Raw genomic sequence first — 16,984 nt, 5'->3', positions numbered from 1 at the left:
TTTTTTTGTTCTTTTTTTTCTTATTGGTAATCTACTCAAAGTCTAGATTTGAAGTGAGTACTTGAAGGGCTCCCACTTTGCGCGCAGACGCACCGCCGGACGCTCGGTGACAGCGGCGCGCAGTGCTGGAGGGAGGGAGGAGTGTGCCAGGCAGGCCCTACGCCCCCCTGTCACACGCCTCCTCCAGCTTTCAGCTCAGCCTCTAGCCCTGCAGCTCTCTGATGAAGCTGAACATTCCTGCCGCGCTCCTGAAGTGAACCTGCTTCCCTGACCCGCAGGCTCTGTCTGCGCCTCGCCGGAACGCCGTGTCCTCCTCAGGAGAAAAAAAACAGGGAGAAAAATGACAGCCAAGCATCGAAAGGCGAAGAGCAACCACAAGCAGGAGGATAACTTTTTGAAGAGCGAACTCCTGGAACCACCAGAAGTTCGCCCTGCAGGGAACAGCTCCGCTCTCCTACTGGTTCTGGTTCTGGTTGTTGTCATCGGCGGAGCCACGGGCGCGTGGATCAGTTTCCAGCAGCACCAAACTTTAACCTACTTAACAGACAACCTCATGGGCATGCAGATGAAAATAGCCAAGCTGCAGTCTTCTCACGAAGAGCTGCGGCTGACAGACACTAAGGTAAGGAGTTGGACAAAGCTGACATTCTCTGCTGGAGAATGTTGCATTTTTTATTTTATTTATTTATTTATTTTTGCGCCGACCTGTTCCAGGAATGAACTCCACACCTGGTTGTAAACAAATCATTTCTGCAGAAAAGAGAAAGTCCTCACAGCACATACTTGCAAGCTGCCAGTTGGAAGCTCAGATCTGCAGGCCTCGATCAGGTTTCAAAATGTCAAGAGAGAGCCTCAGTGGGCACAAAACGCTGCTATTTCCAACATGCACACACAGCTGCTGGTGTTTGTTCCACACCCACAGGTCACACACTGAAGTTACTCTGACGTTAAGAACCTTTACAGTCTCGGGGCTTTCATGGTTAAGTCCTTGCATTGCCAATCAAGTCCAAACACACAGGGCTCAGCCCAAACAATCATGAGCTGGACAGAAATGTGCCACGGCTAAATTTAGTCTGATTTTGATACCAAACACCAGTGTGGAGGCCATCTGAAGGATAGCAGAGCATGAGGTCCTACTGGCTTCATTTAAAGAAAACAATAAAAACTGCTTTGTGTTTTCATATTATTTTACAGTGATTCATCTGTGTCTGTTTGAACCGAACTTGTGACTGCCTTGGGCTTTATTTAACCGTACCTGAGAAGTCCGCCAGGTTCCAAGAAAATCAGCCTGGCGAACACGTTGAGCACACGTTTTCTGTACGAGCAGGAAGATGGCTTGCGGCTCATTCATGAAATCAGAAGCCAATCAATCCAGTTTAGCCATTTAGCTCTTTGTGAACATATGAGGGCCTGTGTTTGTGAAGTGTGACTGTTAGCAAAATATCTCATAAACCACTGGTCAGATTTTAAGGAGGCTTTCAGTAATGAATCATTAAATGTCCATCTATGATTGATTAACTTTTAAAATCAACCAAATTCCAGATGGTCACCAAAGCGAAGGAACTTTAGCAAACTCAAAAATGATTTAGACTCAGTAATTTTTACACATATAGAGCTAAAACCTTGTGTGGTAGTAGCCGAGAGTCATTCCCAACACATACTTTGAGCGCTACACATTGCATGACATCTTCACTTAAGATTTTGGCGTTAACTATTGGTGTCAACCCTGTTTGTCTGTTAACAAAATACATCATAAACCACCAGATTTCAGTAAAATGTTCAGGAAGTAATAATTGGACTGACATCACAACTGATTAATTTTTAGAGTCAACCCAAATCAAGATGGCCGCCACAGCTAATCAACTTTAAGAAACACAACTGGCTATAACTGTCAATTGTACAGCTATTGAGCTAAAATTTGGTGTGGTATTAGCTGAGAGTCATCCTCAACACATACTCATTTCACAAGATCCTGCATGAGGTCATGTGTATTATCATTGCCAAAGTTTGACTAAAATAACTATAAATATAGCTCTGTCCCTTCTCATCATGAAATGATTTTGATTTAAAACTCTGGCATGAAAGGTGGTGGGTGATATGCATTCCTTCAAGTCATGCTAGGAATTTAATTTGTGGGCTGATTTAACCAGTTTTTGGTTTTACTAAATGCAGCATCTACAGTAAGTCAGATTTGATTTATTACCACCAGCATGAACTTTACCAGACTAATCTTTAACATTTACTTGTGCTCCAGTCCATGCATGTCAGCTCCCTCAGGGCTAAACATTTTAAAGTATTGGCTTAAATAAAATGCTGCTTTATTTATTTAGTGTACTACTTTTTTGTGTATCATTCATTTGTTGTTACTCGCTCACAAGACCATAGAATAAGAAAGTAAAATTCCTTGATAAAATGCATTATGCCCATCACTTTGCATGTCCTAGTTTTATTAAAAAAATATAGCTTGATATGTTAGTCCTCAGAGTATGTGTTGGGAATGATGCCCAACTACTAGCACATAAAAATGTTAGCTCAAAATCTGCAAAAATGACTGAATTATAGCCATTTTTGTCTTTACCAAGGTTGATTAGCTATGGGAGCTATATTCAATTTAGTTGACTCCAAGCAATCTCCACTTCAGTGAGCAGCCATCTTGACCTAAAGCCACCCTTATGTGTCTTGTTGCAGCAGCACATTTCAGAGAGTGTGGAGACCCGTCTCAGTGCCCTTGAAGAGTCCTATACGCTGGCGAAGAAACAGGTGGGTGTGGCCTTGTCCACAGCCGAGCAACTCAAGACCTCTGACCTCCCAGCCCAAGTGTTGTCCCTTCATACTGAGATGAAAGCCCGCCTGGCAGAGATGCAGCAAGCCACCGTGTCTCTGGAACAGCTGAACAAGCTGCAGAGCACGCTGAACGGGAAGAGCGAGGAGTTTGAGGACGTCAGGATCCAGATGGAGGGTTTGGCCACCCTGAGCGGTGAACTGTCGCAGAAAGTTGAGGACATCGCAGTGAACCTGGCAGAGGTGGAGTCAAAGCTGGAGGACAAAGTGGGTGAGATTGCCACGCTGAGCGTCACCCTGGATGAACAGGCCACCAAGGTGTTTAGGCTGAAGCATCAGCTGGATGTTTACCAGGCTCAGCTGGAGGCCAACTTCCTGGAGATGGCTGCTGTCAGGTAGTTTATAGAAAAAAGGAAAAAAAATAAAGTGCAGCTTTTGGAGAAGCTGAGAAAATAGCTCAACTCATCTGACCCATGACTTTATGTTGACTTAATCAAAGCCCTGTTGGCTGCTGTTGTCTGCTTCGCTTTGAAGCTTTGAGACCAGTGTTAGTAGATGTGAAAATCACATACAGTGTACTGGTCTGTGTAAATAAGTCGTATGTGTTGATGACTTTTGAACTTAATTGGTTTGCTTAGAATTTTCTCACACTTAAATGGAACACTCTTAGAATTTTTTTGTAATCTGCAGTATGTGGTTCAAAGGCCTGTGTGTTTGTGTGTTTTACATCTAAGATAGAAACAGTCTAATTTGCAATTTTCATTAAGACAAAATTGTCTGCTCAGAATGTAAAAAGTTAGTGGAATAAAGACGTTAATGCCAAAAACTTAGTGTTTAAATCTTCTGTTTTTCAGGGAGCTGCTTGAGAATGAACACTCCCAGCAGCTGCAGCAGGCTGATGAAGAGGAGAAGCTAAGTATGGTATGTCAGAGTCTGTATGAGCAGAACTCAACAGCCCACAGTCAGACTTTTGAACTCAGGCTTCAGCTGAAGAACATACAGGTTTCAAAGTTGCATGATATAGAAGACAATGAGATGTAGCCTGACGTTTCAGCCTAATTAGGGTCTTAACTCACTGAACTGTGACTGTTGGCGACTAGTTGGCAAATGGCATTTGCAATGGAGTCTCCAAAGTGTTTGAAAAATGTTTGTTGGGGTTCTCAGTGTCCTTGCATGAGTTGCAGAGGCTCACAGCCTTGTCACTTTACTTTTAAACGTGTTGTCACTGGCATCTCAAAGCCCTCTCAACTTAGTTTTTGTGAATTGTGGAGCACCACAGCTGTATTTTGACACCTGCACGAAAGCTCTCCTCATGGCAGAACACAGTTAAGGCTACAACCCCAAATGTCCAGGTCTAAATATTAATTAAATTTGTCCAAATCTGCCTTTCTTCATTTCTAAAGTGTACTCCTGTAGATTAAATCAAAAGCAGCTGCCGAGGTGAGTCAAGCCAAGACAAGTCAAATTTATTTATATAGCACTTTTCAGCAACAAGTCGGTTCAAAGTGCTTTATATAAATACAAAGTCATCATGACAACACACACAATAATAGCAAACTGGGATATACCCTTACAAAAAAATCCCACGAAAATCACATGTGACTTTCACATATGATCACATGTGAATCACATGGGAATCACATGTGAAAACGTGATTTTTGGGGAGATTATGTGAATCACATGTGAAAAATGGGAATCACATGTGGAAATATGTGATTTTTGGGGGGATTATGTGAATCTCATGTGGAAAATGGGAATCACATGTGATCACATGTGAATTTCGTGGGATTTTTTTGTAAGGGTAAACTTATCTAAAACATGAGCTAAAATAATCTAAATAAAATAAATGAGCAAAAGTAACATAAACAAATGAAAAACCAAGCTCGGAAACTAGGATATAAAACGCTAAATTAAACTTATCTAAAACAAGTCATACTAAGTCATACTAAAGATAAACTGAGAAAAATCAAAGGTAACATAAACTAAACTAGGATTTAAAAACCTCAGCTGAACAGATCAGTGAGCATCCATGAGTTTGATGTGGGCAGTGAAGTAATGTGCACAGCCTAGAATACAGTTGAGCAACATAAAAATAGGTCAAGACTTTTAAAAACTACCCACACAACTTAAATTGTTTGCCTTTTTTGATGTCTGAACATGCACAGAAACACTCAAAATTTGGCCCACACCAGAATGAAAAAAATTTCACAAATATTATTTTACTTCATTTATAAGGTCAGTTGTTAGTTACTGCCAACTTGGCATATTGCTCATGGAACATGTGAATAACAGAACAGCTCTATAATTATTGCAGTATCAGTGTGTGTAACATCAGTATCCCAAATGATGGGATAAGTGTTATTCATTCATGTTATTTATGCTGATATTTTTTGCCAATCATATGGACTCTTACCACCCTTGATGCCCACACCTGGTTTAGTTGATAGTAGCTGAGATACTAAAATGCAGAGTTGTGAATGTTGACAGAACAGAAATGGAAGAATGGGAAAAAAGTGCATGTATTGCAACTGATATCACCACTGCAATATTGAACATTTTTCAACATTTTTGTAATACGTTCAGCTCTAAATATGAGTCATAATTTCAAACAAATGTCACAGTTTTAGAAGCAGTTAAGTATTATCAGATTTTTTTTTTTTTAATAACAGAACATGCCCATTTCACACACAAAATGTGACTGTTAATGGACTCTTTACTATTTCTGCACCGGTTATTCCGTCTGGGAGCCATAATGAGATTTCCATGTCATTATCTGAAGGAGCTAATTGCTTGGTGTGGGATCAGATCTAAACTTATATTACATACATACAATATAAACCCCTTATTTCTATGTCATTTAAATCACTCCACTCTGATTGAGACACCTGATATCTGAATATAAACTCATTATGTAATGTTGGGATATTTTTACCATGATGTAACACTGCTTTCCACGTCTCAGCTGGTGGAAGAAACCCAACCTGCTGCTGAGCCAAGTGACCAGACAGAGGAAGAGGAAGAGGCAGCTGCAGTGATTGAAGAAGAAAAGGTTGTTGATACAAGTGAGGAGGAAGATGCTGCTGCAATGACAGCTGAAGAAGAAGCTGTCGAAATTAAACAAGAAACTACTGAAATCACTGAGGAGGAAGAAGCAGATGCTGGAACTGATGAGGAAGAGGCCACTGTTGTAACTGAGGAGGAAGAAGCAGCTGCTGCAGCTGAGGAGGAGGAGGCCACTGCAACAGCTGAGGACATTGAGGGCACTGCAAAATCTGTACACGAAGAGGTAAATGAAGCAATTGAAAAAGAAGAGGTTGTTGCAGCAACCGAGGAGGAAGAGGGATTTTCAGTACAGCAACAGGAAAAGGCTGCTGAGGCAGCTGGAGAGGAAGAGACAAGTGAAGCATTTAAAGAAGAGCAGGAGGTCTCTCAAGCTCAAGATGGAGAGGAAGAAGAAGATGCTGAAGAAGATGATCAAAGAGACACAGTTTCAGAAGATGCATCTCCTGTGGAGAAAGACAGTTCTGAGACAACAGAATATGTTTCTGAAGAGAACGGAGAGGCAGAACCAGAGGAGTCAGCTGCTTGGTCAGAGAAGGAAGGTGCAGACACAACCCCAACGAAGGAGGAGAACAAACTGAATGAGGAGGAAGTTCAGGATTCATCAGATGAGAATGAGGAAGCAGAAGAGGAGAAAAATGTTAAAACAGAAGATGTGGTGGAATCAGATGAACAGGAGGGGAGAGATGAAGATCTACAGCATGCAGCTGCTGAAGAGGCAGAGAAAGAAGAGATGGTTGAAGATGATACTTCACCTGAAAACAATTGAGTCAAATGTAAGTTAATGGTTTTGTTTTTCACTGAATGAACAAATAGAACTGATTACATTTTGGAGTCAGCACAAATGCAAATGGATGCCACAGCTAATTGACATTAGCTAACACGGAAAGCAACATACATGAATGTCTATAACTCAGACAGTTTTACAGATATTGAGCTGAAATTTGATATGGTAGTAGCTGAGAGTCATTCACAACACATACTCTGAACACTGACATCTTGCAATATTAAATGAGATTAAACATAACAATATTTCCAAAGTACAAAAGTACCTCTGGCATGAAGAGCCACAGGTGATATACATTCATTCAGTGAATGCTAGGTATTTAAATAACAATGAGTTTATTGATGTCACCTAATTATAAACTTTAAATGCTTTAAGAGTACATTTCTTTCCACATGATCTGTCATATTTTTCTCTTCTGTTGCCCGTTGTTTAACAGAGCGCATATCAACACATGGAGATTTATTTTCTGTGCTGGAACTGTCCATCAAGAAGACTGGAAGCTGTCTCAGACTGTTGTCTACATGATACACTATGTAGGAAGGTGCTGTTGTTTGCAGTTGTTTTACGCACAGAATTCCTGATGTGGTCACCCTCTGAAGGGCCGACCTGATCAGAAGAATGACGTTGTTATGCTGGAGGGTGAGCCAAACACGCATCTTACAGTATCAGGTGGCTGTTGGGATTTATTCAGGTTTAACCTGCTGACAAAAGTGAACTTAAAGCCGTATGTTTAGCCTGCCACAATGAGATTAAAGTGTTTTCATTTCTCACAGCCTGAAATGCATCTTGAAGGGAAGAGATCAGCCCCATGGATTTATTTTCTCCCAGATGTTTACACAGGCTAAACGGCCAAATATAGAGCTAACAAAAAAGAAAACCTATTTAATAAGATAAATAAAAAAAGAATGTTTTTAAAAGTGTGACATTTTGCAGATTTTTTAAAAATTCATATTTCAAAACTGAAGTTTTTTATGCAAGTTAGATCTGAAGTAGACTGAATGCACGCATGGTTTTCCAGATACAGCCACGTCACTTTTTGGTTTCTTCAGCCGTATTTTACAACTTCGTGTTTGCATACGGGTCATTTTAGTCATTTTACTTTTGAGTCTAATCTCAGTAGATGGATTATCCTCAGAGGAAAACTGTTTTTATGCAATCCTTTTACTGGCAAACACCTCAGGGACAAATTGTTTTGTTTTGCTGCATTACAAGCCATCAAGCCCTACATGAAGAGTTCACGCCAAACAATGATCAGCATCTAAAGTTCAACATTTTAAACAAACTGTCCCAAATGAAATGTCAGTGAAAAAATAAACTGTTTACCATTACTACATCACTATGCTGAGTCATGTTGTGTGACTCCAGGTTAATGCATCAAAAACATGAATCAAAATAAAGAAACCTCCAGCAGGAAACAACCTGCATGACGTTTCTTCCTGTTGAAAGGGAATCATTCCTTTCCACTGTCACCAATGTGATGCTCAGAACGGGGAATTTGACAACGTGATGATTCAATGCAATCTGCTGGCTTCTTCAGAGAGAAAACTTTTACTAACTGATTTTTTTTTATTATGTACTGTATGTGAATGTTTTTGTACAGTGCTCTGAGATGACTTTTGCTGTGAACTGAGTTATATAAATAAACTGAACTGAATGGAAATTTGCCATGGTGCCAAATCTGAAGGAGGACCAGAGAGTGGTGGTTGTCATGGCTCTTTCTCCCACAGTTACAGATGTCAAACCTATGTCTGAACAGAAGAAAATAAAAGCTGAAGAGAACAAATTTTGTGAATCCTCAGCTTATGCAGAAGATGTCTCCCACACAAGCTGTGATTACTGCATAAATGTCATATTGTATATGAGCATTTTTTTGTTTTTTGCCGCTATAGTTACTGTCAGCGTAAAGCTGTCTTCTGTTTTTAAAATAAAGCCTGGTTCTTTTTTTGTTTTTGTACACCTGGTGCTGTTTTATCACACTGCACAGATCTTATGGCTGGTTGACTGTTATACTGCAGCAAGTTCAATATTTGTTGATTCATTTTCATGTTTTCATGTGAATTAATATCATTTATTTTTTGCAGTTTCTGGTTAACCAAGTTCAATTTTAAAAAAAATGGAAAAGAAAAGTCTGTGAGTCATCACTGTTAATAAGCACAGGGTTATAATTTTAAAACAGCTGCTTTATGATAACTCAAAGCAGTGTTTTCCAATTTAAAACTCATTTTCTAATTAAAAACTAAATTACTCGGATAGTATTTTGTTCAGTCGTGCACTCATGGAAAGTTGTGAGGAATGCAATTTCTTGCAGTCCAGTTCACTGACATCCAGCAGAGACAAATCTTGACTTTGTCCAACATTAATAACAAAGTTTTGCATATCTCTGCAGAGCCACAGCTGACTGAAGCACAGAAAAATTCAATCAGCAGTCTGCTTGGGCTTCTGGATTTACAGCTGGTTATTATTTCACAGCAGCAGCCAGATGCTATAAGAAAATTAGAAGCTATTATTTTATTGAACTGAAAAACACGTGCAAACAGAAAAATATATTTTATTTCCTTTTTTTTAATTTCTAAAATTTTCATATCAAATATTTTGCTGAATTAGCAAGCTCTGTCTTTACCACACGACACTTTTTGCCATAAACAAATCTTTCTTAGTTTGAGTTTAAAATAGTCTGCCTAAAAGGGAGGTTCTGTTGTCTTGGACAGCACTGTCTCAAAACTTCGCTTGAATTTGGATGCTGAGAAGCTGTCAACACAGCAGACTGGCACTTCTGCGGTTTTTGGATTTTTCTCAACCATTTCCTTTCATGTGGAGACGGTAGAAGAAGATCCAACCACTTTTACCTGAAAAAGAAACCGGATCTTCTTTCAGACCTTACCTTCAAAAAATTGGTACGACTCACTAACTTGTCTCATCTACACCTGTCTGAATTTATCATTTTGCAGCTGTTTGAAAATGTTTCTAAGAGAGATTCTTGAGTTGTGTAAATTCATCGTCTTCCTCAGCTCTGCACTAAGATTGTCATACTGTGTGGTCACTTTAATGAGTAATTTATTAAGAAAACTCACCTACTGCAGTCAGTAATGATCAATAGCATAAAGTCAATAAGAAAAGAGCAGAAAACTGCAACAGAAAGACTGAAATAATTTATAAAAGAGTCCGTTTTAACCTACCATATCATTTTTTACAGAAAGACCACATCAAAATAAAATGTTTGCTCCAAATTCTTGGTTATTTTGTCGACAATGGTTGTTTTACAGTCATTCTGCACAAGAGAACTATTCAAAGAAGTTATAAACAGCTAATTTTATAATAAAGTTGACGTCCATAAGTGTCTAAAGACTGAAAAATAAAAGCATTTTAATAATATGGAATAAAACTATCTTAAAACTTTGATTGTATCAAAAAAGTTTCATACAAGTTTCAGATCATATAACCCATTAGAAGTCAAATTTCTGACTTTCTTTTAAAGCATTTTAATGTTGCAGCATTCTAATAAGACTAATAGAGAATTGTAACTAGGAGCATTATATAAAATGAGAATCCTGAACAAATTTCCTGTGTGGTTTGATTGCAGTATATGCAATTATTTGCACTTTGTATCACTGCTAAATACTTCTTGCTCTATGACTGATCAAATTGTAAATCATCCTCAGTTTAAGGAAAACTTTCTGCCAGTAGTTTATCACTCTGAGTCTAAAGAGCTGTAAATGTGCAAAAACATGTCCTAAATCTTATTTCTTCATCTAAACTCTTTGTGTCTGTTGCTTGGGTTGAACTGAAGTGTGCCTGGACTTGCTTGCATCAGCTGTTCTGTGACAGAAAGCTTTAAATTGATTGTGAATGCATCACTCAGACAGGAAGACTCCCCCCAACACACACACACACACTCTCCTCTCTCCACAGCCTGATGATACAGAGTCATTTTCTCCAGCCTCTCCCTTTCATCACTGCTGCATCGTCTCTGTGCTTCAGTCTCTGACCTTCCACAGCCGCCATGCAAGCGTTTGTTCCCAGGTAAGTTTCCCAAAACCCAGACTCATGCTGCTCTATTTGATTCCAGTTGTAGGCTTTCAGAAAGGCAAAAAATACTATTTCAGCAAGACTTCAGGCCACCCACTATCCTTTACCATCTTTATACTATTTGGGGTTGCAGGCTCCTGGATCTGACCTCAGGTTTTATCTTTTGTCCCCTTAAATGTACGTTAGTATTTGCTGGCTTAAGAGTGGTTTTCTTAGCGATAACCACAGCCAATAATTTATGAACGTTTGTGTTATGTAGGCCAAGCAGAACGCTTGTTACATTACTAGGGACTTCATTATGAAGCTCTTTAAAAGCTTAAACGTATTTGTTTTCTGTATATTTGCGAATAACGTGTAGTTGTGGAGTCCACGTCCAAACCTTTTTTTTTATTATACAGTACAATACAGTGTGCTGCAGACCAGACAGCTGAATCTCTGTCAGGGTGACTTCACAAATGAAAGATCAATAGCAGTAAAAGTGTAGCAGAGGAGGAGCTAACAGCTGTGTGGGTAAAACACGAGCCTCTCTGCTGGTGCTTGTTCAGCTCTTTATTCGTCTGAAACCTCCAGTGCATTTTGCATCTCTTCACAGCATCTTATCACTTTATAAGTGTCCTCATGAAGTAGGAAAGCTGCATGAAGTGTGATAACTTTAGTTTATTCAACCCAGATGACTCCTGATTTTCAAGAAAGAGTTTAAATTAAAATGATTAAAATTCTATGTGGATGACAATTTTTTAAATTATGGCTTCTTAAGTTCCTAATCTTAATGTGTTTCATGTGTTTTGCCATTACACTTTTTTTTCTAATTTTGTTTTGTCATCTTTCATTAAAATTTTCCATTTTAAACATTACATTTATTTTCTGGATGATTTTTTAATGTGATTGCTGGTGCTAATACTTTTTTTTCTGAAGTAGACATTAAATGAAATGTTTTGGGAGCATGTAAATAGGCACTGAACAACAGTTCAGTCTTTTAAAGTGGGGATTTGTGGTAGGGCTAGGAACAGTAAATATCTTACCTGTTGTAGATAGCTCCTTGACTGACTTCAGTTTAGAGAATTAGTTTAATTCTGACTGGATTGATGAGCTAGCAGTGAGTCTGAGTAGGGCCAAAACCAGAGTGGATTGCTGCCATCTTAAAACAGTTTAAATCTCCATGTTTTTCATCCAAACGCTGTTTTTATTCTTCACGGAATAAAAGAAGAGCCCTCGTCGCATTTCAATTGGATCATTACATTGTGACAATCCACCTTCAAGTAAAATGTCGAACTGTGAAATTATTATTAGATTTATAATAAAAATAGGTTTGTGTATTCCACTAGAAAAATTTAAAATGTAGAAGAGGGCTATTAAAACCAAATTTATTGGTTCCACTTTTGAGAAAGGAGTTTAATTAATTCTCACTGATTTGATGAGCTTATGGTTCAAACAGACCAAGACCAAAGTGGAATGCTGCTGGTTTGATTAAAAAAAAAGTTAATAAAATTAGTATTTTATAAACCTTTACATTAAACGATCATTTAAACATTATGAACATTATGATACTCTGGCTGGAAGTGTCCCAGTTTGCATCAGAAGCTGCTGCTGCTACTGCTTTTTGTGTTCACAAGTAACCATTATATTCTTTGTAAATAAATGTATAGTGTAAAACTGAAGGTGCCGTAAGGATTTATAAAATTCTATCTGCATGAACTGCTACGAAAATTTGGGATATTTGAGTTGTATTAAGACATCAGCGATCCACTCTGGTCTGAACCTTCCTCTAAGTAGTCATTATCTTTCTGATCTCGTCAAATTTAAACTGTGATTCTCAAAACTGAAGCTGTTCAACATGTATTTATAACAGGTGAGATATTAACCGTTCATAGCATATCCACAGAAACCTACTCATCTGAACTGCTACTTTAAATGTGAAAGAGGCTGTATGTTTTCATGAGACGCTCTGAAACAACGCTGTATTTTAGAAATACAAGACACTGAAATTCAATGTAAACAGCTTTTTACTCCATATTTACTGTATTGTTTGCTACATCTTTATAGACATCTACCTGTTCGTGTTTTTCAGGTTGTATCTGACACCACTTAAAGATGAAGAAGCAGAATCTCAGAGGAAAGCAAAGTCCCGTCACGCCAGACAAACTCGCCGGTCAACACAGGTACAAACCAGATGGTTCACAGGCTCAGGCTTTAATTGACTGCATTTGACTGTTGACAGACGTGAAGCTATGTGGAAATCCTGCAGGGTGTGACTCTTACAGACCTGAAAGAGGCTCAGAGGACCTACAGCCTGTCTCATCAAGACAGAGAGCAGGAGGAAGGAGGAGCTGTCGGAGACAGGCCCTGTCTGAGGAGAGGCTTTACAGATGACAGCGGGGAAAAGGACGGCCTGACAGAGTCCACAGAAACAACTGAGATCGCTCTGAATTGGAACAAAAAGGACGAGGTCACACAGAACAATTTATTCAGAGTTCAATTTTGGGTTTTCTGCAGCAGAAAGGATTGATTTTGTATATTTTGATGATTGTGATTTATGTATATATTCAAAATTATTCTCCTATTTCTGTGCAGGAAGGGAACATTGAGAGCAGGTTAGAAACTCTTACTGGATCTCCAGACCTGTCTTATTTATCCGTGTCTGGATCCTGTGATTTCCTTAGCCAAAACTTCTTCAAAGGTAAAAATTTCACTTTTAAAACTGTCTAAATTCACTCTACTTTCATATTGTTTGCAATCCCAATCACAAAACAATAAGACTATAACATGAGCATATTAGCAAGACGTAAGAAATACAATAAATTTGAGATTTTTTCATCAGGATTTCCTTTACTTGTAGTAATTAAAGTTATTTCTTCACTGCAAACATTTGATCATTTTTGCTCCAATGTACAGTAGTTTTTATTTTATTGGAAATTTGACACCGTGCTGATTCAGACTCTGAACTGTAATTTGAATGTCAGAAGCGCAGCAAAGGGCAGGTTAAAGCCTTTCTGCCCACTATAATATTCAAACTCCTTTTCCAGGAACTCAAATATAAAATTGACAAACAAACATAACAATAACCATAGAAGCATTTTTTTACATCTACAACTAATTCACTTTTGGAGTTTGGTACAAAATGGCCACCACAGCTAAAACTTGAGCAAAAATACAAAAATGCTTTGGTAATAACTGAGAGTCATTCACATCACATATTCCAAGCACTAACAGATCATAACCAGATCTTTGGCAGCAAAGCAGCAGGCAATATGCTTTCCTTCAAGGAATGCTACTTTTTAATTATCTTAGTCTTCAGCAAATAAAATGCAGCTCTGTTAAGATGAGATAAACTTGTGAATGGCTTTCACAAAACGTTTCAGGTTTTAGAACATTTATGCATTACACCTAATATTTCCACTGTCCTCAGATAGACTGTTATGATTCTCTAATTTATGTTGCAAGTTTGCCAAAATACACTAAATACACTTCTTGATCAAATCCAGGTCAGTTGGTAAGTAAATAAAAAAAGGTTCTTGGAATGGCTTCAGATTTAATTGTTTATTTTGACTTTATTTTTTAAGGCACAACATCCTAAAAAGGTTCTAAACTCTTTGACATGAATGTCAAACCTTAAAGCTAAAAGTACATCTTAAGATCACAGTCATTAAAAAGTTGTATCTGTCATGATTTGTAAATAGCTAAAATACCAAATGCTGTTTTGGTGTCCAAATATGTAAATATATGCTAATTTTAGCACAGATGTTGGTACATCCAACAAAGGCAAAAACATCTGTAGAAAATCAGTTTTTTGATTTTTGTATGAAGGCTGTAAAATGTGTTTTTATTTTTGTTTGTTTGTTGTGCAAGAAAGAAGAAGGCCAAAAGGCTCTAAATTAGAGTTGAGTCTAATCACCGAAAAAAAAAAAAACTGGGATCAAAAGATGGTTACAAAGTAAATTTTAGTATTTTCTGTGCAGTTGGTGAGAAATGGTGGAGAGATGAAAATCAGAATGTGGTTGGAGATGCAGCACAGCTGAACTCTTCGACGACGACCCATCTAAAACACCTCTGCTGTGACGCTGAAGACAAAGAGGTATGTAGAAAATCTTTGTTAACATTAGGTGTATCTGGAAAAACAAAATCTTAAATCTTATTGCATCACTAGATGGAGCTAAAGGGCTGCTTAGCTTGTTTTCAGAGCTGCATTTTCCCCAGAGGTTTTTTCAGGTTTAGACCATTAAGAATTACCAAAACTTAAAAAAAATGACATTCTTTGCTTATCACCCAACACTATAACCGATACAGTCATTTGTTAATGATGGTAAATATATTTTAGATGAAAAGCAAATAGCAAACTGATACTACTGTCCTAAAACAGTCACAGTTCTTGCTCAAATTTTGTTTCTTCCTAGCCCAAAAGTTAAAATTCTTCAAAGGCAGCTCCTCTCTGGTCTCTGATGCAACATCTTAAGATGAACGGCAATCGTCGATGTGAAGCATGTGTTCAAGGATCTGTTGGACTAGAAGGACTGGTTGTTATCTCATGCACAAACAGATCAGGAGGACCAAACTCCCACTGCCTCTCAGTCACTTTGCCTCTTTGCCTCACATGGCCAAGGTGTCTCAGCATTCCATACCATATTGGGCAAAGCAGAGTCGCTCTCAGCTTAGTCTTAGCCTGGGATTCAGCAGGATTTACTTTCTTTTCCTCGTTCCCTCATTTTAACCTATGTTTTCCATTCATCTGCCTGCTGCAGATGCTACAAGTGACACAAACTAACTCTGACTTGTGAAAATGTAGAAACAAATAGATGCCAAACAGATGTGATACTTTTGTATTTCCAGAGTCAGGGATGTCTTGCAGTGAATGTGACAAAGCATGAATGGAGAGTGGATGCTCTATGAGCTGACTCCAGGTCAGCAGTTCAGCTGTACCTCCTTCCTTTCTGGAATCCGAGCCAGAGATCTGTTAGTAACATGAGAGCGTTACCAGGACTATATCTGTCTGTGATAATCAAGGTTTCATCAGAAGCCTGACAGTCTGCCTGTCACCACAGCTGAACTCTGCATGACTCTAATGATCTGAACAGATTTTCCACATATTCTACTGACACAGGAAGAAACAGGTAGAAGGCAGTTCTTTGCTGACTGAAGTAAAAAGACAGATGGAAAGCAAGACAACTTTTATATTCTGCTGCTGGATCGTGATGTCTAACAAGAATATTTTAGTAACTATAAGTTGTTATCAACTTCTTATGCTGTTAACACTTAAAGGGTCAGTCTAGTCATTTTTGAAATGATGTTCTGTCAAATAGTTCTGAATAATTAGTACCGTATCAGTGTGGAGAAAGAGGCAAAAGTCTTTTTACAGGCTAGGTTAATGACTAGCCAAACTACAGCTCATGTTTTATGGTTTTTCAGGCTTATGAAACAACTCGTTCTTAAAAATGACAAGTCAGTGTGAAGGAATGCTTATATTAAATCTTTACACTTTTAAACAAAGCCATTTGTTTAGTCTGTCGCTGTTAACACGAACAGAAGCAACACTGTTGTTACTATTGGGCCATTGAAAAAAAGATGAAATTAAAACCCTATGCTATTTTATTTAGAGTAAATTGAGTTTTGTTGGAAAATCGTCTGTTGTTTCAAAATGTACAATATTAATTCAGGTAAAATGAAAATCCTGAAGGGTTTCCTAGCTTTCAATCACCAGTGCGCAAGGGCCTTACTGTTTCCAATTTCAGTATTAACCTCTAACATGAACTATTTCATACAGCCTAGTGTGTCACTCATGTTATAGCTTCAGGACCTACAGAGCATACAAGGTGTCAAAATAAAAACAGACTTCAGAAATGTTTTTTTTCCTGTGGTTTAGTTCATTTTTGCACACAGATTTACTAACAGACTTAGTCCTGTTTGAGAACGAGCAACAGATCATTATCTGAGTTCAGTAAACTTTAAAAAAGTTGGATAAATTCTGACCTTCTTACCTTAACTTCAAAACAAGTCAAACACTGAGTTGAAAAGTATGTCAAAAAAGTAAATAAATTCTCCAAGTCTAGCTTACCTATTGTAATGATGTTACCAGGAGACATACTGTAAATGTCTCATGCATTTTAGGTGACAACAGGGACAACAATAGTGATGTTGTTGAATATTATAGCTAGTTGTTGCAATTTGTAGATGCTCCCTAGACCCTTATTATACTTGTGGTGTTGTCTTTACTTCTGTTTCTTTGTCTACACTGAATACAAAGCTAAACACAACACCTGCTGTGCATAGATACCAATGGTTTCGCAAGTCTTTGTAAACAGTTTGTTAAGCAGAGTGAGCAGACGTTCAACACCCTTA

The 16,984-nt window shown here is 38.2% G+C and overlaps 2 protein-coding genes across 6 annotated transcripts in view; both read left to right on the top strand.

Annotated features, from left to right (window-relative positions):
• The first annotated feature begins 142 nt into the window (after positions 1 to 142).
• zgc:66479 (uncharacterized protein LOC327541 homolog) lies at positions 143 to 8,582 on the top strand. 2 transcript variants are annotated; one of them, XM_037977164.1, is made up of 5 exons: positions 143 to 622; positions 2,692 to 3,176; positions 3,636 to 3,702; positions 5,744 to 6,617; positions 7,065 to 8,582. In XM_037977164.1, exons 1-4 carry the CDS (start codon positions 341 to 343, stop codon positions 6,608 to 6,610), a joined length of 1,701 nt encoding a protein of 566 aa, XP_037833092.1. In that variant the 5' UTR covers positions 143 to 340; the 3' UTR covers positions 6,611 to 6,617; positions 7,065 to 8,582. The 2 variants fall into 2 exon arrangements, with proteins under 2 accessions (XP_037833092.1, XP_017264864.1); XM_017409375.3 differs by having other exon boundaries at positions 147 to 622; positions 2,689 to 3,176.
• A 1,945-nt stretch (positions 8,583 to 10,527) lies between these two features.
• Positions 10,528 to 16,984, top strand: part of LOC108232022 (protein phosphatase 1 regulatory subunit 12B) — a 24,746-nt gene continuing 18,289 nt past the window's right edge. For 2 of the 4 annotated variants that reach the window (XM_017409495.3, XM_025004468.2), the window contains exons 1-5: positions 10,528 to 10,648; positions 12,723 to 12,813; positions 12,900 to 13,100; positions 13,226 to 13,331; positions 14,611 to 14,726. In XM_017409495.3, coding sequence (XP_017264984.1) covers positions 10,629 to 10,648; positions 12,723 to 12,813; positions 12,900 to 13,100; positions 13,226 to 13,331; positions 14,611 to 14,726 — 534 coding nt within the window. In that variant the 5' untranslated portion in view covers positions 10,528 to 10,628. The remainder of the gene's footprint in view (positions 10,649 to 12,722; positions 12,814 to 12,899; positions 13,101 to 13,225; positions 13,332 to 14,610; positions 14,727 to 16,984) is intronic. The other 2 variants (XM_017409493.3, XM_017409494.3) reach the window with 1 other exon arrangement.

Source organism: Kryptolebias marmoratus, linkage group LG8, assembly GCF_001649575.2.
Source record: "Kryptolebias marmoratus isolate JLee-2015 linkage group LG8, ASM164957v2, whole genome shotgun sequence".
NCBI classification, from domain to species: domain Eukaryota; kingdom Metazoa; phylum Chordata; class Actinopteri; order Cyprinodontiformes; family Rivulidae; genus Kryptolebias; species Kryptolebias marmoratus.
The sequence above is the reverse complement of the archived record's forward strand: the minus strand, read 5'-3'. Positions and strand labels throughout refer to the sequence as shown.